We start from the raw sequence: 23,158 nt of genomic DNA on the forward strand, positions 1-23,158 counted from the left end.
CCTCATTTTCTTTATTTGTTAAATGAGCTGGAGAAGGAAATGGCAAACTGCTCCAGTATCTTTGCCAAGACAACCCTGAATGGGGTCATGAAGAGTCAAACACAGCTCCACAACAAAGCACCAAAACATTCTGTAGATGAGGAAGCTGAGACTGAGAGCAGGGAAGTGATTTCCCAGGTTTCTGAACTTAGGTCTGTGTAAGAGTGCTACAGTGGGATTCATAGCCTCTCAGAGTTAAAAGGGACATCCTTTAGTTCAAGCCTTACTTGAAGTGTGTGTTGGTGTTTGTGTGAATAAAGGTATATTTGGGAGGAAGAGACTCCCAAAGAAATGCTGGGGGTGAGGTGGGGAGGCTTTGTCGGAAGCCAGGAGAGAAAATCCTCCTCTGTGTCCTGATCTTTGGAGAGATCCCCAGCCCAGGGGCCTGGCGCCAGGATTAGCCAGCAGTGGAGAAGGCATGTGGTACAGGGAGTCTGGGTTTGGGTGGTGGGGTGGTGGTTTCTGTGGTCTCTCAGTTTCGCAGCCTGTGTTTGGCACGCCATGTTCCCAGAGACCCCAGGACTGCCAACACAGATGGAGCATCAGCCAGCTGGGCAGTAGGATGGGTGACCATTACGGCATCTGTCCATTCCTAGCTTGCTGGCTTCTTGATTTCTGTTGGCACCAGTCTTTCACAGAAGCCTGTGCCTGTAGGCAAGAACTCTCCTGTGCTAGTGTCAGGAAGCAATTCTAGCCAGCAGCTTGGCTGAGATCTCAATTGCCATTGGCTTAAGTTAGTGGCAGTGTGGGAGCTAGATCTCATGTCTCTCAAATCCCTTTCTCGTGCTGTTTTTGTTCTGCCATATTGCCTCCTCTCCTTTCCCTCCTTTCCTCTTCCTTTCCCTTTCCCATTCCTCATCCCCATTTCCATTCTCTTCTCCCTCTATTTCTTCCTGGCCTCCCTCTATCCTCTCCCTTTATTCCTAGACATCTGACCTGAGTTTGCTTACCATGTCCCTCTCTACTCCTCACTCTTGTCTCTTCCAATTATCACAGACCTAGACTCTCTATCACCTGGCTTTTCCATTGCTTGCTAGTCCTGGGCCAGGCCCCTGGGCTGAGTGTCTCTCTGTTAATCTGGGCCCTGAGGAGGATGGGATGCAGGATAGATGGATGAGGGAAAAGTGTGTGAGGAGCAGCCTTGGATAAATAAGATTAGCTTAGGATACCTGGAAGGAAAGAGAGAGGGTGAAAGTGGATGAGTGTTCTTCTTGGGTAAACCCACAACCTACTCCCTGGTTCAGGAAAGGAGTGTGGTTTGGGGCAGTGTTTTGGTTTGACCTGATCACTGTATACCAAGAAGATGGCCTTGAAGTCGACTCTGTTTTGCTGTTACTTACCGTTGCTTTTCCTGGGGGAACCTCAGGATGACTGGGCCACAGAAAACAAGGAAACTACTTTGTTTAACACATAAGCCCTTGAACAAGTGAGCCCTAGTTTGATTTTGGTTTCATTTTTGTTAAAGAGCAGAGGAAAAAGAAATAGAGTGTAGTTGATTTGAGCTTGTGTTTTTATCACGTGAGAGTAAGTAGAAGCACCAGGAATCCTTAGGTTTCTTTCATGCTTGGCCTTATTGGATGGAATTGTGGGAGTGAAATTAGAGATGGTATCATCCCTAGAAATTTCCCTGGGGAGGGCAGGCATTGTCTGTCAGTGTTTACATTCTGGTGGGTGGGATTGGAGACCGTACGTGCGCCTTCAAAAGACAGTAGAGTCGTGGAATCCCAGGGATGGAAGAAGCCTTTGAGAGCATCCAGTGCAACCTTCTCATCTTACAGAGGGGAATATGGAGGTCCAGAGAGGATAGGTACATGTAAGGTACTAGGTACATGTACATAGGTACATGTAAGGAACTAGAAACTGAGCTGAGACTAGAACAACCTAGGTTCCAGCTGACTGTTCCTGCTACATCTTCAGTCAGTCAGTAAACGTTTATTTAGCACTAGGTGCTGTGCTAAGCTCTGGGGATACAAAGAGGGGCAAAAGACAGCCCCCCCATTCCCCTGAGAGTGGTGACCAGGCTCCCTTGGTCTGAAGTTTCACATCTGCCACCTCAAACCCAAACTGTAGAAACTCAGGTTGCTTGGCCCCCATATCAGTAATTTCTGGAGGAGCCTGAGCTGTGGCTGAGCTACTTGAAGTTTTCTGAAAAGGTATTGATGAGCGGGTCCTTCTGCCTGCTTCCCTGGGAGAGTCTGAGGGCCCTGGGTAGCGTCACATAGTTACAGCCTCACAACAGCCCTGAGAGGTAGACACTGTTATCATCCCCCTTGTACAGGTGTGGAAACTGAGGCACATAGAGGTTAAGTAACCTGTCTAAGGTCACACAGCTTGTAAGTCTGAGTCAGGATTTGAACTCGGGTCTTCCTGATTCCAAATCCTGGTGCTCTATCCACTGTGCTCCCTAGCTGTTGTTAATACAGCTCTTCCAGTGCCATGGGAAGAAAGTTCTTTCTACTCTCCATAGGGGGCCAGAGATGGCTAAAACCTTCCACTGGAAAAAAATGTAATAGTAAAAAAGTAAGAAAAGAAAGTCATTGAAGCATCTGTTTTTAGCATTTGAAAATATTTTTATTTCATTAAATATTTCCCGATTATATGTACAAGATTTTAAAAATTAATTATAGATTTTTAGTTTTCATCATTCACTTTTTTTTTGGGGGGGGGGGCTAGGCAATGGGGTTAAATAACTTGCCCAGGGTCACACAGCTAGTAAGTGTCAAGTGTCTGAGGTCAGATTTGAACTCAGGTCCTCCTGACTCCAGGGCCAGTGCTCTATCCACTGTGCCACCTAGCTGCCCCATTCAGCATTCACTTTTGACCATTTTTTTTTTTTTGGGCAGTTGAGGTTAAGTGACTTGCCCAGGGTCACACAGCTAGTAAGTGTCAAGTGTTTGGTCTGAGGCCGTATTTGAACTCAGGTTCTCCTTACTTCAGGGCTGGTGCTCTGTCCACTGCGCCACTTAGCTGCCCCCAGCATTCACTTTTATAAGATTTTGAGTTCTAAATTTTCCCCTCTCCCCTCCTCCCCAAGGCAGCATGCAATCTGACATAGGCTATACATGTTCAATCATATTAAATATATTTCCACATTAGTCATGTTGTAAAAGAAGAATCAGAACAAAAGGGTGAAACCATGAGAAAGAAAAAAACAAAAAAGAGAAAAAATAGTATACTTCGATCTGCATTTAGACTCCATAGTTTTTTCTCTGGATGTGGATAGCATTTTCCATCATGAGTCTTTTAGAATTCACTTAGACCATTGCGTTGCTGAGAAGAGCAAAGTCTATCAAGGTCAGTCATCACACAATGTTGCTGTTACTGTGTATAGTGTTCTGGTTCTGCTCACTTCACTCAGCATCAGTCCATACAAGTCTTTCCAGGTTTATCTGAAATCTGCCTGCTCATCATTTCTTATAGAACAGTAGTATTGCATTACATTCATTTGCCACAGCTTGTTCAACCATTCCCCAATTGATGGGCATCTCCTCAATTTCCAATTCTTTGCCACCACAAAAACAGCAAAGCATTTTTTTTAATGCACAGAAGAGAAGAGATAGAAGGAGGGGCAGCTAGGTAGCATACTGGATAGAGCACCAGACCTGGAGTCAGGAGGACCTGAGTTCAAATCCAGCCTTAGACACTTGACACTTACTAGCTGTGTGACCCTGGGCAAGTCACTTAACTCCAGTTGCCTCCCCAAAGGGGGGAAGAAGAAAAAAGAAAGAGAAGAGAGAGGTTAGTAGGAAACACAGACAAGCAGGACAGCTTTGAATATAACATGTTGAATTTGTATACTTGTGTTCTTGGAGGGGGAAGCAAGCTGGGCAAATTGGCAGCTGCATGCACAAGCCATATGGAATTGCTTCTCTTATTTGATGTTTCTTAACTTCAGAATTTTAAAATAAAACACATACACAGAGAGGGAAATTCTTGCTGCTCCTACTCCCCCCCAAAACAGTTGCCCAGGTAAAGGTTTGCAGTTCATGAGGCTGCCAGCATCCCTTGACCTCTCCTTTCCTCCATCTTTATGTCTCCGGTTCTTTCTGTGCAAATAGGATTCTCTCTTCCATGGCTGCCAGAGTGTCCATGGTGTGACTTGAGCCATAGTGATCAGGTGTTTCCCTGGCTCTGTCTCAGACCAGGAGGACTGTGAAAGGTATTGTTTGTTACCTGAGAAAAGATTTGTTCTGTGTACAGTAGCAATTTACTCTTGATTGGCTTCTATGGAGAAAGCTAGTCTGAGATTTTCTTGACACCTAGTAAAAATGGTGTGGCCAGCATTAATTGCAGGGAGTCTCATAGAAAGGACTTTGTGTTTTCTCCTAAAAGTATCTTTGGACAGAAACAGTAATAATAGACAACAATATTTTGTATTTGTCCAGTTTTTTTTTTCAGTTCTTTCACATGGCATGATAATTTTAAGGTGAAGCGGCTAAAGCAGTTATCTCTTTTATAGAGAAGGAAACTGAGGCTAAGAGTCTTGCCCAAGGTTTACATAGCTAGTTCATAATGGAGCCAGGACTATAAACTCTTGTATTCACAAAGGGTAGCTCCAGACAGTATGAAATAGAATGAGAAAAAAAAAATAATGGGTTCCCAGCAGGTTTAAATGTGTTTTTGTTTGGAGCACTGTATACATGTTTTACCTGCAATGAGATATGTAATATGTTTGCCCCCCCTTTGTGGCCCCCAAGTTCCTTCTGGCTAGACAGGGAGGGGAGGCCAGATGGTGAGAAAATCCCAAGTTGATGCAAACAAAAGTGTTAACCCACAAGTGGATCACTGAGATTGAACATAATTAAAATTTGTTCCTGTGTTCTGTGCCCAAGTGATCCACAGGGTCTGGGGACTGCCTTGTTCCCAGCCTCTTCCAGGATGGTAGAACCTGCAGGATTCCTGGACAGAGTCATTCTCAGTAATTCTCCTGCATCAGGGTCTGGCTTTTGGTTGCAGATGAAGAAGAATGACCTGTCCTTTCCCCTTGCTTTTTTCCAGGGTCCTACGAATGTGGAATATGTGGGAAGAAATACAAATATTATAACTGTTTCCAGACCCATGTTCGAGCACATCGAGGTAGGAGGCTTTTCTGCAGCCTTGGGCTTGGTCTCAGATTGGTGCAAGAAGGAGGGGGTGTGAGCGGTGTGAGAAGTTGATCCCTGTGTTTCCTTCTCCCCTTCTGCTCCCATCTCTCACCGCTTCTCCTTCTGACCCTGTGCCGGTCTCAAACTGGCTCTGTGCTGGGCAAAATAAAGATACAGAGCTTTGATCTCTACCTGCCCTCTTGGGGGAGACTGTAGAGAATTCAGTTCCTGAAATGGGGAGACAAGAGCCTGCCTCCTCTATTCTGAGCCTTGTAGAGTGTGATGCAGGTCATGGACTGAGGAAACTCAAGGCTGGTGAGAGGTGGGAACCAGCTGACTAGCAATCTTTTGAGCCAAACTGGTAGCCAGTGCAAATCCTGGGTTTTCTGAGTCTGGCCCGGAGTGCCTTTATGGGGGTCTGATTAGACTGACAGCGTAGGCTTCTGGTCTGTCCCACTCATTTGACACTTAGGCAATGCCAGAGTCCTCGATGATTGTGTGTCTCCGCTATTCAGCTGTATTGAAGCTCCCTGGGGTTAGGACCCATGCCTCAACTCCTCCAGCCTTCCCTTGAACCTAGTACAGAGTCCTGTGTGGGGCGATACTCAATAAACATTTGGTCCTGGTGGTCTCCAGGGGCCAGACTGGTGGCATGGCTTTTCTGGGCTGTGCTTCCCTATCTTAAGGGAGGGATTAGGTTATGGAGCCTCTGGGTAAGGACATTACATGTGATTGAACCAGGGAGGGACATTGAGAACAGTTAGGGCAGTGGCAGGTGTCTGATGGCAATGAAAAGTGATCTGCTCTCTCCCCTGTCAGAGTAGTGTCAGCCACACTCCCACATGCCTGCTTCCTGTGCCTCAAAAGCAGTTTTTCTGGTCCTCTGCTCCCTCCCTCTATGGACTCATCTGCCTGTCCCACCTTCTCTTACAGACACGGAAGCAGCCTCAGGTGAAGGAGCATCCCAGGGCAGTAAGTATCTTGCTGTCTTCATGGGGAGGAGGGGAGGGGCAGGGGAAGGCTGAGTTAGGGAAACCAGGTGAGGTTGATTCTTGGGAAGATCCCCCACTCCTTGCCTGATCTGTACCCCTTGCTTTTGAGGGGGTAATGTCAGGACCTGGGCCTGCTTGTCTGGAGAAAGCGGCTTCCTCTGGCCAAGGAATAGGCTACACTGAGCAGCAGCCTTGGGTAGGGGTCCTGACCAGCCTTCCCTTTTGTCATGGGGTTTAGAAGCAGTGCTGGACTCAGGATTAGGAGGTGGAAGTGGGGGGCTGGAGGCTGAGAACCTAGGTTCCCATTGCATGTGTTCAAGTCCATGACCTAGAACAAGTGGCTTCCCCTCTCTGGGCCTCTGTTTCCCCCTTTGTAAAATGAGAGGGTTAGACCGGTGATCTCCACAATCCTCCCCAGCTCTGAGTCACAGGAAGGCCTGCAGTCTGTCCTCCTGGAGCCCAGCGAGGGCACCTTCTGCTGTCCTCCTCGGCCTGCAGTTGTCCTCCCTGCTTTCAATAGCTCCCTTCTTTTCCTGGTCCGTTGATTTGCCTCTGAGTGTATTTAAAGAGTTTCCCCATTTAATCTTTCCTTCCTTTGCTATTTTGGGGCCCCGTGCCTTCCCTCAGTGGCCTGGTTTGTACGCCTCTTGGCTTCCTTTGTGTGGAAAGACTCTCTGGTTGCTGTGGTCTTTGTGGCCAGGGATATTTTTACCTCCTCGGTTGCTCTTCCCTCCCTCAGCCCAGTTACTCATTTTTTTCTCCCCATGCTTGTGGTTCTCTTTCCCGGGGCCTGCCCCAACTCAAGCATAGTACATGGGGCCAGGCAACTCTGCCAGCTTCCTACCCAATCACCTTTACTGCACAGCTGATCCAATGGCCTGGTCATGGTGTTAGTTAGTCATACAGTAGATGCTAGAGCTGAGAATGTTAGAGCCAGGGAAAGTCTTAAAGATCAGGAATGAATGAAGAGGAAAGGCAGGAAGGAAGAGAGGAAGAGGAAGGAGGAGAGGTGGAAAGGAGGGACGGAAGAAGAAGGCAAGGGAGGAGGAAGGAAGCAAGGGAGAGAGAGATGGAGGGAAGGAGGGAGGGCTTATTAAGTATTAAGCAAGGGCAGCTAGGTGGCACAGTGGATAGATCACTGATCCTGCAGTCAGGAGGACCTGAGTTCGAATCTGTCCTCAGACACTTACTGGCTGTGTGACCCTGGGCAAGTCACTTAACCCCTATTGCCTCAAAAAATCAAAACCAAACAAACAGAGCATGTTAAGCATGTGCCAAATACTTTGCTAAGCATTAGGGTTGCAAATAGATAGTTCTGTTGTCAGGGAGCTCACATTGTAATCTGGAGAGGCAGTCCATACAAGAATGTTCAGCTGCTGGGTAGATAAGAAGCCCTAGAAATCCTAAGGGTGCCCAGGAATACGCTGCAGGAAGCCGCTTGCCCAGGGTCAGAGATCTAGCTTGCAGCGTGTCAGGACTAGAACTCAGGCCTGTTGCTGCTCCATTTCTTGTGGACTTTGGCTGGCATCATCAGAAGCCCTTGCGGGGTTGCCCCAGCCTTAGCCGTTGTCCGCCAAGCTCAGTGTATCCATCAGGAATGGGGCTGCCAGCTCCCCACACATAGAACAGTTAGTCTCTTTGCCTAAGTGTTTGCTTGAGCACTTTAAAGCATAAGGCTGTGATTGTAATGTGCACATGAATAATGCACTCTTTGTTCCCAAGCTCAATTAATTAAGAGGCAGATGTTCTTTCCTGCAGCGAACACCGCCTGGTCACCCGTGGCCTTGGTGGTGGGTGGCAGGCGGGTGGCTTGTCCTGTGTTTGGGTTTGCGGTGACTGGCTGTTCCCTGGGAAGGAAGTGGACCTGTGAGCGTAAGGCATCCTGCTGGCGACCTGAAAGGGCAGTGCGCAGTGGAATCATCTAGTCCACCACCTTTGTTTTTATAGGTTAGGAAACTGAGGCCCAGAGAAGGGAATTACTGGTCCAGAGATGAGGGGAGCTGGGATTATAACTTGATTCTCCAAATCACTTGTCAAATGCTCTTCTCTCTATACCTCTACATCTTTTTTCTATTTTATAGGTGAAAAGAAACAGGACAGGTAGAGAGGAAGTGACAAAAATCATGAAAACTTGGTTCTAGTGTGTCTTTTTCCTGATCGCTCTGAGCTCTTGTAGCCCTGAATGAGCTCTTATGGCAACTGGAGCCTCTAATACATGATTCAGTACTTGATTCTGGACTCTCTAATAACAACAACAACAATAATAATAAGCTATCATTTATATTGTGCTTTGAGGTTTGCAAAGCACTTTACAAATATCATTTTGTTTGATCCTCACAGCAACCCCATGAGATAGATGTTCTTGTTATCCCCATTTTACAGATGGGGGAACTGAGGCAAATGGTGGTTAAATGACTTGCTCAGGATCACATGGCTAGCAGGTGTCTAAGGCCAGATTGGAACTCAGTTCTTACTGACTCTGGGTCCAGCACTCTATCTGCTGCCACCTAGCTGCCTCTGATCTATTAGAGTACGCCTCTATCTAGTGTTTTCCTTTCATTGTTTATTGCCTGTGAGTGAGTCTTGCTCTTCCCACATAGACTGTGAAAGTCCTTGAGGGTAGGAGAAGATCTCCGGGCTGGCAGTTTTCAGTTAAAAAGAAAAATGGTTCAGTAAATTCTTCTAGACTTAAGTGCTTTTTCATTGGAGTTTAACAGCGACTTAGGAGAAAATAGGATTCTGTACTCAGAGGTCAGCAGAGAGCCCAGTAGTTCCCAAAGCCCTCAGGAGTGGGCATTACCAGGTATCAGAATGGTCTGGGGATGTTTTCCATGGGACCCCTAATTCAAGTGATGGGCCTGCTATATAGGACAATGGTGTCAAATTAAAATAGAAATGGGATGCTCAACTATAACTAAAGACCCTGTGATATCTCAGAATGACTGATAGTAACCTGAGTCGTTCCTGACTGAGGTCAGCTAGCCTGCTGCTCCCATCCCTGAAAGGCCAAGAAGATTTTCACATTTCCTGTTTTCCCTCCACTGCTCCCACAGACAACTTTAGGTACACATGTGATATCTGTGGGAAGAAATATAAATATTACAGCTGTTTTCAAGAGCACCGAGACCTGCATGCCGTGGATGGTGAGTGGGGGCAACTCCTGTTTTGGGACTTTCCTGGGGATTCTGAGATTGAACAGGGAAGATTCAGGGCCTCCCCTTTCCTGTGCAGGGTAGCCATGGGCTACTCATGGTCTCTGTCCCCTGTGTCCTGCTAGAAAAGTTGGTTCATAATAGGGTCTCTTCTCTATTCCTTTCTTCCTCCCCTCATTGCCTCTCCTTTCTGTCTCCCTTCTCTCTCTTTTATCCTTTCTTCCTCTCAGTGGTTATTTCTTTAAACCATCTGTCTCCCTCTCGCCCTGCCCATGGCAGTTGTTGAGCCCTGGCCTGGAATGCAGTCCTGGCTATAGGCCAAGACAGAAATGAAGATAGGAAAGACCCTCACTCTCTAGAGTGGTGACCACAAATAAGTAGTACATTTGTTATGTGTCTGTGGGGTGCAAAGTGATAGACTGCTTGGGACTTCTGGGGACATACAAGGGGAACATGAGTGTGGCCCCATAGGAGGCAGGGTGATCTCAGGAAGATATCCTCCTGAAGGAAGAAAAGACGTGGTTGGACTATGATGATGCCCTCAACCCAACACAATCTCTCCCAGTTCTAGTCTGCATCCTGGAGATCTGAATAATGGAGATGAGTGTTGAATTAGGCCCTGGGATTTCTGCTGCACCTCCACCCCCATCATAGTTTTCTTGGCCTCTGTTTAGGAAGCTGATTGTTCCAAGAGTTGTGAGGTTCCCAAGAGCAGGTTGGTGGTGGTGGCCCAGGTCACTGGGATGAGGTGCCCCCAGACAGAATCAGAGCCCTTTCCTTGGAGTGAAATAATAGCACTCATTTGCTTCCTTCCTTCCCTTTGCTACTGCTGCCACCTCCTACCCGGGCTCAGTGTTTAGTGTCGAAGGAGCCCCAGAGAATCGGGCAGGTAAGTCCTCGGCCTCTTCTTCCCTTGTTCCTCCCCTCTTCCATGACCAGGGTCCTGGCCCTCACAGAGTGGCATCCTTGGGAAGCTAAATGACATTTGTTCTTCTGCAGACCCTTTTGATCAATCCGTCGTGGCTACAGATGAAGTAAAGGAGGAGCCTCCAGAGCCATTCCAGAAGATTGGGCCAAGTATGCTTACCTGGGAGGGAGGTTTCAAGGGCACGGGGGTTGTGGGTGGGTGAGCGGGTCCCTGTGGACAGGGCCAGCCATCCAAAGGGGATTCTGCAACAAGTGCCATAATAGCTACTAAAAGAGAGGTCAGGGGGATGAAGGGGGTGAAGGCAGGTTGACAGCGTTCAGTACGAGGTGCCAAGGCCTGATCCTGCTTCTCATTTTGTTAGTCACCTTTCCAATGTAAGGAATTGGCCAATGGGTGAAACACTTCGGACCTTGATGTAGTTATCACAGTCTGTCTTGGGCTATTTTCATTGTCTTCCATTTTCAAGTGATAAGTAGATACAAATGAAAGGTGGGGGGGGGAGAGAGAGAGAGAGAGGAAAGATTTTTGAAATTTTGAAAAGAGACCCAACTTTTGATATGCCACTGCTTGCAAGCTTGGGAGTGAAGGTCGGGAGGGAGAAAAGAAGGAAGGAAGAAAGGAAGGAATTAATTTCATGATTGCTTGCTATGGGTATGGAAATACAAGCAAACAAGACAGTCTCTGCTCTCAAGGAGCTGACTAATGGGGAGAGATAGCACATAGTATGGAGGCCTGGTTCCAAGAAGAATAAAATGAAATCTCTTCCATCAGAGCCTGGCATCCCTAGGCTCTGGGAGCAGGGAAAGTAGGGACAATGGGCATGATGGCCAAAGTGGAGGCAGTAGGACATAGAGCTCCATTCTCACGTAGGAGGGAGTTGATGTTGAAAAGGTGATGGCTCTCCCAATCCATTTTTGTTCTTTTCCACAGAAACTGGTAATTATACCTGCGAATTTTGTGGCAAGCAGTATAAGTACTACACCCCTTACCAAGAGCACGTGGCCCTTCATGCCCCCATCAGTGAGTATCTGCTGAGGGTGGCAGCGGCGGGTGGGCCAGCTGGGTGTGAATTGGTGGTGTGGTCCTGGGTTGGGAATTCACTGTCACCGACTGTCCTGGGGGGTACGAAATCAGCAAGGGGTTGGGACCGTGTGTTGGGTGGCACCTGCTGGTGGCTGAAGAGCCGAAGATGACATTGATTCTAGGGCTAACTCAACACCATCCTCTCTTCCTAACTATGCATGTGACGTGGAGCCACCTTGTGGCAGGACGTTGTCATAGCTGGCAGTTTCCATTGCTGTGAATTCTTAGCTAACCTGGTATACAGTCAGACCCCCTTAAAGCACCAGCAGCATGGTATTGTGGGAAGAGCACTGGGTTTAAAGTCAGAGGACCTGGTTCACATTCTAGTTCTACTGTTTAACTCCTTGTGTGACCGTGAGCAAATCTCTGGGTAATCTTCAGTTTTCTCATCTGTAAAATGAGGAAGTTGGACTAGTTGAGGTCTCTCGTGTACTTCTAAGTCTGTGATTTTATGATAGGAGCCCTTTGCCTGGGGAGCCTGGGGGGGGTGGGGGATCTTTGAGGAGGACAATGTGGATTATTGGCTTTTCTCAGGGGTGGAGGGAGGGGAGAGGAGGAGGAGTGACCTCATTCTTGGGCCTGCCTTGCTCTGGGGAGTGCATCTTCTCAATTCTTTAGCTGCGCAGTTAGTTACAACATGGCCCTTAAAGTTCAGGTGCCATGGATGTGGTCATGAGCCCTTAATTCCTAAAAGCCTAAGCTCCTTAACTGAGCTATGAGTTGGCCTGGGAAGTCTGCTGGGATGAGAACCCTGGCAGCCTCTAGTGGGGATCATTAAGATCTCAGGATTGAAAGGACCTTAAGGGTCATATGGTCCAGCCTTGTGCCTCCATGCAGGAATTCTCTCTGGGCCCTTCCGACAGGTGATCATTGCTTCCAGACTGTGTGATAGAGGTGACCCGGCTTTCCAGCTGGGTTTGTGGGAGGCCCTTTGAAGGTTCTGAAGGCTTTTTCCTTTTTCCTTTTCTTTCTTCTTCTTCCCCCCTTCTTCCTCACAGAAGCCTAAGCCACAGTGGGTACAGTTCAGAGTTAGGACCATGGATTCGTTGATTTAGAGCTGAAAGAAACCTTAAAGACTGCTGAGTCCAACTTCCTCATTTTACAGTTGAGGAAACTGAGGCCCAGAGAGGTTAATTGATTTGCCCAGAACCACATAGCTAGTATCTGAGGTAGGATCTGAAACCAGGTCTTCCTAATTCTAGACTCAGTCTAGGGCCTTTAGTCTGAACCAGTGCTGAGCCACCCTGATATCCCAAACCCCTTTAGTACCAGGGCTCTGGAAACTTATCCCGTAGTTATACTCATTGTCTGGAGTAAGGGGACAGTTTGTTGTAGTAGAAAAGACATTGATGGGCAAGCAGGAACCCTGTGTTTGTGTCTCATCTCTGCTCTTCATTTGTTCCCTGTCCTTGGGTAAGTCATTTCCGTCTGCACCTGTTTTCACACATGTAAAATAAGAGTATTGGAATAGTTGATCTTTGAGGTTTTTTCCGTCTCTATATTTTGTGATTTCCTTCTCTTCTCTCTGGCTTGTGTTTGATAGATAAGAATTTCTGATTTCCACAGTGGCCTCTGTCTCATTAACCCAGCTAGGGCCCTTGGGCTTGATAAGTCCCTTTCTTCTCTTCCCAGGGGTGGGTTCTGACTGTGACCTTCTGCTCTCTGGAGCTCTCGGGCATGGACTAGTTCAGGCATCTTGCATTAGGTCTTTGTTCATCTTTCCACCTGATCGCATGTCCTCTTTGCCATTCTGGGTCAGGGCCACTCAGAGAGTCTGAAGGCCCATGTTTGGTAGACAGGGGCCTTAAAACTGTTGGGCTTTCATGCCTTGTAAATACAGCAAAGGTGTTCCCAGTTGTACTCAGGCACCTAGAATGTATCTCTTACATGGAGATTGTTGGGCAGGAGGGTTCTTGGCATTTCCTCCTAGGGCTCTGGGGAGATTGGCCCTCTAGCTGCCCCACCTCCCTTTCTCTTCTGCACATGTGCTAGCTCTAAACCCCCATATGGGTACTACCACATAGGTATATTGGTATTTGGGATGGGGGTAAAAAGGGTGGTGATGACATCTTCTCCCTCCCCAGAGTAGCCTTTGTTCTGTGACAGTTTACAGAAAGTTGAGAAGAAAAGAAGATTGGAGATGTTCACATGATTCTTAGGTGTGAAAAGGGCAAAGGGTGCCCATGGATGAAATCTAACTTTCTTAGAGTGTTGTTTTCTGGTCTGCCATAGTACATTGAGTATAGGGATGGCATGAGGCTGGAGCTGAGAACTGTGATCTAAAGGTAGTGAAGCCAATTTCTTTGCCTTCCATGGCAATGGGTTGACCAGACCAAGCCTTGTGGTAGGTGGGAACAGCTTCCCTAAGAACTCCTGACTACAGCCTTCAGATCAAAATCTTTTCCATGGTGTGGTGAGAGGTTCAGGTGAGCCACACCTGGAAGCCTTTAAGAAGATAGCAAATAGCTTACACCCAGGGTTGAGGGCCATGAAAGTCTGGGAGCAGAAAGCCCAAAGGCCTCTGTAGAGGGTGCTGGATGAAGCAGAGGGTTTAATAGAAGGAAGACTATGTTTGCACCGGAGGACTTCTGTTGGACAGCCAGCTTACTACCTGTATGAACTTGGACAAGACACTTGGCTTTCTTAAACCTTGACTTCTTCATCTGTGAAAGGAGGGGCTTGGTCCCGGTGATGGTCCTTTAAGTTCCTTTCAGCTCTAACTCTTAGGGTGCTGTGATTCCCCCAATTCCCCTAATAATCATTCCTTCTGTTGTATTCATGTCATGAAGGAAACGTGCAGGCTATAGGACCATTCATCCATATGACCATCCAAGCACACACAGTGGGTGTGCTTCTGGAACCCCTGTCTGATGTTTCCAAGAGAGGAAGGGCAAAAGTCTACCATTCAGATTGTGCTTCAGATGCAGGGAAGGGAATCAGAGGAGTGGATAGTGCAGAGCCAAGGGCTGGTGGATGGCAGAGATGAAAGGGCCCATCTGGGGAGGATGGCACTGTGAGCGAGCTTCTTTGTGTGTGTCTGTAAAGGCACAAATACTCATTCATGCATATGTATCAGGGCTCACTGGGCAGAGGGTATCTGTCAGTGCACAGAAGGTTTCTGTCCGTGTGCTAGACAGAGGGTGCCTGTGTATATCAATATCCACCAGACAAAGGTTGTTTCTGTGTGTCATTACTCACTAGGAAGTAGGAATCTGTATGTCAGTGCTTACTGGAAAGATCTACCTGTTCACATCAGACAGAGGACATCTATTAGTATCGGTTTCCATGAGGAAGAAGGGCATTTGTCCATATCTGCTGGACAGAGGGTATCTGTGTGTCACTTCTTACCAGTTAGTAAGCATCTGTGCCTACCCAAAAGAAGGTATCTTGTCAGTTCCCACTAGACAGAGGGCATTTATCAGTTTCAAGTCCCATGTCTACTGGACAGTGAGTATCGATGCATGTCAGCACCCACTGGCCAATGGGCATCTGGATGTCAGTATCTACTGGGAAGGAAAGATTTCTCAGGAAGGTTGTCATCTTCACATGACAATGTCTACTAGGCAGATGGCATCTGTTAATGTTTAGCAGATAGAGGACCTCTGTGTGTCAGTGCCCACTGGGTAGAAAGCATCTTCCAGTGTCCACCAGACAATTGGATGCCAGAGGTTCCAAAGCCTGGGCTTTGGCCTGTAGCCAGATGGTGTAGCTGTGAGGTTCATGTAGGGAGAGGAGACTTAATGCCCAGCTCTCCCTGAGATGATCTTGGGAAAGTTTTCTTGGGCAAACTTGGTGGTGATGGGTGGGTGGGGTGAGGTGAATGTCCAGGAGAGTCTATTGCTCTGTTATATAGTGATTGGGGATAGGAGATTTGGCCTCCCAGGAGAGAGTGACTTTGCTAGGTCCCTCTTGCCTTGGCTAATTCTTATCCTCATCACGGGCCTCTTTCCTAAGGCAAGCCAGGTTCCCTTGGCAGAACATACATCCTGGGATTTTCTGTAAACCAGTACACAATGCCCTCTCCCAACTTGCCCAGTGACCCTGGGCCCTGAGAGTTAGCAGATTTGGGCCTCTCCTGCATGCTCCCTAATGGAGCAATCGGGAACATCTGCTAAGGGCCTGGGGAGGGGAGTATGTCCAGAATGTGTTTACACTCAATTAATTTTTAATTATGTCACTTAATAAAGTTGTTAACCAACTGAGAATATGCCTTGTCTTTATTTCTTGAGAAGAGCTCTGCTTCTGTCCTTCCCATTCACTTCCTCTCCTCCCCTCACCCTGCTCCCAACTTTATCCAACAGAACTTTTGCCTGGGAAAATCCGCTTCCTCATGGCCTGTGTCTCTGCAGAACCCTATTCAACCAGAGGGTTTTCATCAACATTTCAAACAACTCACTGTGTGTCTTTGGGCAAATCCTTTCCTCTCTCCTGGGCCCCACTTCTCTATCTGTAAAATTAAGTGGGTTAGACTGTATGGTCTCCAAAATCCCTTCTAGCTCTGAGATTCTGGGAGTCTAAAGAACAGATTGGGGCCTAGTCTAGGTGCCGTAGCATTTCTTAATTGTCCAAAGGGAAACGTTCCCTTGGAAACTTCATAGTTGCTTCATAGTTGCCTTCCTAGTCTTCTTTCCTCCTCATCTACTATGACACAGCCGTGTGTCTAGGCATGGTCTTCTCCTGGGCATTTGGGGAGACTTCTTGATCAGTTCTTTCCCTTTGGGCGTGGGGACTTCCTTTGCTGCCCTTCCAGCCTCAGCCAGAGTGGAGTTCTGAGTTCTTGCTCTCTGTCTCCATTGGCTTGGACTGAACCACTTTCCAGGCATGGTGGGGAAGCTCATCATAGTGGACCACATCCCTCATCAAACTCCACACCCTTAGAATGTGCGCTGTTGCAGCATACTGTCTTTAGAGATCTAGTATTGCTTACTCAACCTCTGTCTTTCCCAGCTCCATAGTGAAGCTTAGTAGTGGTCCTCTTTCCCTGAAATCTTGAGAACTTTCAGGGTGAAGGCCTAGTGTCTGATCTAGCCATTCCAAAAACTATCATGAAAGGAGGGAAATGACTTAGTCTTTTGCATCCCAGTTCTCCAGAGCTGGTACCAGATCACAGAACTTCCCAACTTTTGGAGTGGGGTGGGATGATCTCTGTGGGCAGCTAGGTGGTGCAGTGGATCGAATGCTGGGCCTAGAGTTGGGAAGACTCCTCTTTGTGGGTTCAAATCCAGTTACTAGCTGCGTGACCCTGGGCAAGTCACCTCACCCTCTTTTCTTCAGTTTCCTCGTCTGTAAAATGAGCTGGAGAAGGAGATGGCAAACCGCTCCAGCGTCTTTGCTAAGAAGACCCCGAATGTGGGGTCATAAAGAGTTGAATGTGACTGAATTGACTCAGCAAGAACAAGAAATGATCTCTCTCCAGCAGCTCTTTACCGTAGTTTCTAGCCCTTCTGTCTATAGATCACTTCCCATAGGACAGACCACTAAGAATTTTACTCTCTGGGGGCAGCTAAGGTGGCGCGGTAGATAGAGCACTGGCCCTGAAGTCAGGAGAACCTCAGTTCAAATCTGGCCTCAGACACACGATACTTACTAGCTGTGTGACCCTAGGCAAGTCACTTAACCCCAATTTCCTCACACACACACACACACACACACAAAAGAATTTTACTCTCCTAGCCCTTGTCAGTTATCCATTTAACCACCCACCCAATCTGTCATCTTCTCTCCTCTCTAGGGACTGGGAACTACAGGTCACCTGTTAGCCTAGGGAATGGAGTGCATCCCTTCTCACATCTAAATATTAGAATCTCTAATTTTCTTCAGAACTCAGCTAAAAAAATTACCTTGTGTTTATTTTGTACATAACACGTATACATGCTCATGTTGTCTTGTGCCATAGACTGTGAGTTCCTTAAGGGCAGGGGCTGTTTCATTTTCATATTCCCAGAACCTAGCATAGTGCCTGGCGCATAGTAGGGATGTGACTAGGGACTGAACGTGTGATTTCACTGTTAGAGAGAAGTCCCAGATGGAAGAACTCCCTCTGCAAAAGCAAGTTGGTACCTTGTCTACGACTTATGGGCTATCACTTAGTAAATGCTTATTGATTGAGAAGACTGAAGCAGACATGATATCTGTCTTGAAGCATTGGAAGCTTGTCGTATGAAAAAGAAGATTTGTTTTGACTGTTTGGCCTAGAAGGCAGAACAAGGAGCCATCAGTAAAAGTTGCAAAGAGGCATGTTAAGGCTTGATTACAGGGAACGCATCCTAACAATGAGGGCTGTCCAGAAGTGGAACAAGATGCTTCGGGAGGTTCCTTGTTGGAGAGAGTGGAGCCCAGACAGCGACCTGTCATGTGTGTTGTAATGGGGATTCTTTTTCGGGTATAGAAAAAATTAGATAAGGTCCCTTCCAGCTCTAAATGCTAAAAGTCTTTGATACCATATTTTCCCCAGAGGAGCATGAGAAATAGCCTGTGTATTTTTGAGATGCCCAGAAAGTAGTCTTATGTGCTCCTGCCTATCTGGAAAACTAGATAGAGACTCAGTTAGTAGAAGATTCAGGTATGTTGTTGCATAAGTACAAGAGACTTAATCTAGAACCAAGCAGAACTCTCCATTTAACAGGATGGCCAAATAATAGCTTTTCTTGATGGTATTCCAGGGTAGGCAATTCTCATTGGCTTGGGGTTTGATGGTGATCTCCTGGAAAGAAATACATGTGATGTTAGTGATTTGTCCATTGTCTCTAAGGTTGGTTAGAGCATAGGTTTTCAATCTCTTTTGTCATGGACCCATTTGGCAGTCTGGTGAAGCCTAGGGACATATTGTTGCCTACATTCATCATTGAAGGAAATGGAAAATTGTAGCTACTGGTTAGTGAAGATAAAGATGTAATATTTTTCCTACAAGTTCATAGACACCCTGAAATATATCCAGAGACCCCAGATTGAGAACTCCTGGTCTAGAGAGAGGAAGCATTTCTTCTAAGGCAACTGAAAAGAGTTGGTAGTCCTAGGTAAAGGAGAGGGAGTAAGTGGCTTGGGCCAACACTATTGAATAATTGTTAGAGGCTTCCATCTTTCCATCACAAAACCCAGCTGTCATTGAGGATAGAGAAAGAGACTGCAAGAAATAGCTTTACCAAGTGATATCTAATCCAAAGGTTTGACCAAAGACTCTGTTTCATGAGTCCTAGACAAATTTGGAGGAATGTAGAAGAAAAAGCAAGAGGGCTGGCTAGAGGGAAGCAGGACTCTGGTACAAATCAGCAGTGAGTTCTTTCTAAACAGAAGCAGATTTTTTTGATGGCTTGGAGCTACAAGCAAGGTTAAATTTAGGATTAGGAGAGTTTATATGTGGCTTATATCAGCTGGTAGGTAACTCCATTTAATTAAGCAAACAAAAGTTCACTGAACTAGGAATGGGGAGACATGAGTGATAGTATTGGATCTTTTATTGAGTAGGTCTGTGGACCTTAAGCAATTCATGTTACCACTTTGGGCTTAGTCTCCTTTCTTAAAAAAGTATCTTTGTTTATTTTGTTAAATATTTCCCAATTATGTGTAAAAAAAACTTAACAGTCACTTAAAAAATTTTTGAGTTCCAAATTCTCTCTCTCTTTCCCTCCTTCTTCTTTCTTCCCAAGAAGGCAAACAATTTGATATTTCTACATCAACCATGTTGCAAAAGAAAACACAAACAAAATAAAACAATAGAAAAGTTTTAGAAAGTATGCTTCAGTCTGCATTTAGCCTGGGAACTCATCAGTTCTCTCTCTCTGGAGGTGGATAGCATTTTTCATCATGGGTCCTTTGGAATTGTCTTGGATCATTGTCTTGATTAGAGTAGTTAAGTCTTTCACAATTGATCATCCTTACAGTATTTCTGTTACTGTGTACAATGCTCTCCTGGTTCTGCTCACTTCATTTTGCATCAGATCATGTAAGTCTTGCCAGGTTTTTCTGAAACCATCATGCTTGTCATTATTCCATCACAATCATATACCACAACTTGTTGAGTTGAGCTTAGTCTGTACAGTAGGGATAATAATTCCTGCCTCACAGGGTAGTTGTGAGGATTGGAGGATTCAATGAAGGAAGAGGTATAAAATAATTTTGAACATTATAGAGCATGATATGATGGTAAATATTATATTCTCATATACTTCCCAGGACTGAGTGAACTAATGTTACTACTTCTAAAAAAATTGACCTTTGGTTTTCTAAATTTGGGTGAACTTAAATTTGTAGAGATAACCATCATATTTATTCTGCACTTATTTGGATGTGAGTATGTTTGCATGTACATCACCTTTTCTGAATGTTCATAAGTACTTTTAGATGCCGTTTAAGCTGATTATAAGTAACTTTCCTACTTCTTTTTTCTGAAATTCACAATTGTTTTCTCATATCCTCTTTTGTGCTGGATTCCCCCCCTACCCCCTTGTGAAAAGGACATTCCCCATGGGTGTGGGCCAGAGTTGCTGAAGGGCAGGAATGATCTGTTTTGAGAGATAAATAGAACATAAATTACTCGGGGCAGAACTCTCCATTTAATAAGAAATGTTGGGAAAACTAGAAAGCAGTTGGGCAAAATTAGGTTTAGACCAACATCTTATACCATGTACCACAGTCATCTCAAATTGGATATGAGCTGTGAGAGCAAGGGGATTTCAAACCTCTCTGCCCCCGTCTCAGTAAAGCTGTAGCTAGTTTAATTTGTGTTCTCCCCAGACCTAGATTCTGATCCTAATTCTGTAGGTGACTTCTTTCTGGGACCTTGGTTTCTTCATTTATAAAATGGGTGATTTGGACTAGAGTATCTTTATGGTCTAACTCTGACATTCATTGAGCCAAAGTCTACTTTTAGAAGGCACAAGAACTGGAGATTCTTTGAAATAAAGGCCGTGAAGCCTGCCTTACTGGCTGAAGGGAGGAGACAGCTATTAGTCATCTGCCTCCTCAGGGATGTAAAGCTGCTGCTCTGCATGGAAAAAAAAAGAAAAAGAGGCTAACAGTTTGTAGACACTAGAGGGATGAGGTTGGAGCTAAGTATTTCCTGTAAGGCACCTGGGAGAGTTTGTGACCCCAGATATGAGAGAGAAAGTAGGTGTCTTGGACTGATGCTGTGAAAAATTGTAAGTGATCATCATCTTGCCACCACTTAACTTAGCCATTATTGTGGATGGGAAAAAATATGGGCCACATGGATTGTTTTATAGGTAAGTTGAGATAGAAAATGTTGACATTTTAATTCCCCATAGGTATCAAGTAGCCTTATGCCTAATAAGCACCCAATCAGGGAGACCTAGCGGTATTACCAAAAGTGTTAGATGCATGAATGTCTTGTGACTAGAGCAGCTGTCATGTCAGAAAAGAGGAATATTGAGTCCTAGAATACATGGAGACCACTTCCCACTCCCTTTCACCCCCTACTAGGTTTTTTTTTCCACTGATATGCTCAGAAATGAACACAGTATTTCAAGTGTGGTCTGAATACTGTGGACTGATTAAATAATAGCCTAAGAGAACAACACTGTGAAATAATTCTAGTTATCAGGGATTACATCAGTAGAGAGCCCTCTTAAATATCTACAAGTCAACCCTGTAGAATGTAACTTCCTCTAAGGGCAGGGCCTATTTTTGGTTTTTCTAGTACCTACACATAGTGGGTTCTTAATAAATGCTAATTGAATTGATTTGTTGAATATCAGCCTGAATATCCTGGTAATGGTTGGTTTAGGAAACTGCCCTGTGATGAGTCTTTTCCATGGGGGACTATGGGACACACATTCCTTCTCTTTCTTTGAGACTGTTAAGTATAGAGAATCCATTCATAGGTGGTCACATCTCAAGGGTAGATGCCTTAGCCCTAGGCCAAGAGCGTAGGAGACTTTTTGAAGATGATTAATGTTTTGTGTAGATGTTAAGTTCTGGTTGCCCAGCATTGTGTTAACCAGCAGAATGTTAGGAACTCCTAGAAATGGATTGACTGTACTTGCCATAGGGCTTTTTGAGAATCAGAGAGTCCTCTGGATTTATGAGAATTGTCATTCACATCTCATTGGTTCCACTTTGCAAAGACTGTGCCTACTAGTCCCTTATGTTCTAGAAACCAGGGATCAACATTATGCTTCCTGACCATGGCCCTTTGTCTTTTCAATTGACCTCTGTTATGGGAAAATAGTTGTAGGTTTCTGAGCATGCTGACTAAGAAATCTTCTTTCCCACTCCTTTCATCACTACTGTAGGGATAAAACCCCATCTACAGAGGTTTTGTCCTCCCTCTTCCTTCCCCTGCCCCCCCGGACCCCAAAGTAATTACTTGGCTAGTATGCAGAGAGTTCTTCGTGGCATGGTCCAGTGATTCTAAGTAACTCAGGTTTCCCTATAGAAAGGGGTATGGGGGAGGGATCCTTATCATTTGTCAAGGAATGAGAACAGGGGGTAGAATTTGGTGAAGCCGTTCCCAGCTCTTTGCCCTTTTGGGGGGGGTTTGTTGGTGGGGGAGGTCATGGTCATAAGAGGCTGCCAATCCAAGATGGCGGCACAGCCCACAGGAGAGCCTCGGGCAAGCCGACATTGAGGACCCGATCCTGCCAGGTACCTCCGCTGGGTGGGAGCCGTCTGACGAGCCCGACACTAGTTCTGAGTGTTCACATCCAGAGTTCTCTCGATCTCCACTCTTCATGGCAGTGAAGACACAGGCGAGCCAGTCGGGCAAAAAAACACCAGCTTCCATAGTCCGGTGCTCCACCCTTCTACAACGCACCTCCTCTGGTGCACCTCCAGCCTCCCAAACCCAGATGTTCCGCGCTCCAAATTCCGGATCCCCAGGAAGCAAGGCAACCACAGGTACCAATGGCTTTTGTGCCCTCAACTTTCTTAACTGTTGGGTGGGCTTTCCACCTCTGAAGTGATCCCTGCCTTTCTCTACACCCATCCCAGTCTTAGAGCGAATCCCATTGCTACACGTAGCAGAAGGGAATGGAAATGAAATCTCCAGCAATGTGAACTGGCAATAAAGAGACCAGCAGCCCCCACCATACGTATTTCCTGAGGAAAATCCTTGATAAGACAAGACTAACTGTAAGGGCGGCAACAAATCTGGTTTAAAATCTGGTGTCCTGAGCTAATGGGAAACACTTGGACTAAGAACTTTAGTGAAAATTATTATTTATTGTGTTTGGTAAACGTTGATGAAAGATCAGCCAGTTGGGAGAAAGTCCTTGTGCTGACATGTTAAGTTTTCAGCCTAATGATTTGCTTTTTTAACTGATGGTTCCAGCCCTCATTAGGGGCTAATAGACCATCCAAACAGTGCTTGATAAGTACCAAAGTGATAAAATGTGCTTGTGTTTACACTTTGATTCCCAAGGTTATTTTTTAGAAAAACATCCTTTTGATGTGCTCAGAGTCTTTAATGAGGACAGCAGTTTAATAAACCATTAGGTTAGTAATTATTCCAGGCTCCTGGCAGTTGTGAAAACACAGTGGCTGTTGTGTGACGTTTGCACAAAAACTGGCATAGATGGTTATTATAAACAGAATTCTGAATAGAAGAAGTCTCTCCTAATTTGACCATTGCTGATGGATGTTAGTTCAGTCAAGTTAATTATGTAAATTCATTCATACAGCAGGCATTTATTAGTCTCCTACTATGTGCTGGCAGTATATAAATGTGGCTTAAAGGATACATTTCTTACCATGATATTAGAAATCTTGGGATTTGCCTTTTCTCTAAACGAAGGTCACTCAGAGGCTGTGTGTGTTTTCCAGAAATACAGTCATTATCTTTGAAAAGGGAAACTTCTGTTTAAGTAATGAGTGGTTTAAGGTAGGTCAGTGGGCTGAGCTTGCTGGTCAGCTGTGACATGACCA

The 23,158-nt window shown here is 45.8% G+C and overlaps 1 protein-coding gene across 6 annotated transcripts in view; it reads left to right on the plus strand.

Annotated features, from left to right (window-relative positions):
* Positions 1-23,158, plus strand: part of ZNF618 (zinc finger protein 618) — a 103,633-nt gene that overhangs the window by 60,626 nt on the left and 19,849 nt on the right. For 4 of the 6 annotated variants that reach the window (XM_027869569.1, XM_027869571.1, XM_027869572.1 and 1 more), the window contains exons 4-10: positions 5,038-5,115; positions 6,057-6,095; positions 9,169-9,258; positions 10,121-10,156; positions 10,267-10,344; positions 11,126-11,215; positions 21,881-22,132. In XM_027869569.1, coding sequence (XP_027725370.1) covers positions 5,038-5,115; positions 6,057-6,095; positions 9,169-9,258; positions 10,121-10,156; positions 10,267-10,344; positions 11,126-11,215; positions 21,881-22,132 — 663 coding nt within the window. The remainder of the gene's footprint in view (positions 1-5,037; positions 5,116-6,056; positions 6,096-9,168; positions 9,259-10,120; positions 10,157-10,266; positions 10,345-11,125; positions 11,216-21,880; positions 22,133-23,158) is intronic. The other 2 variants (XM_027869573.1, XM_027869574.1) reach the window with 1 other exon arrangement.

Source organism: Vombatus ursinus, unplaced genomic scaffold (genome assembly GCF_900497805.2).
Source record: "Vombatus ursinus unplaced genomic scaffold, bare-nosed wombat genome assembly UNPS02014793.1, whole genome shotgun sequence".
Taxonomy (NCBI): domain Eukaryota; kingdom Metazoa; phylum Chordata; class Mammalia; order Diprotodontia; family Vombatidae; genus Vombatus; species Vombatus ursinus.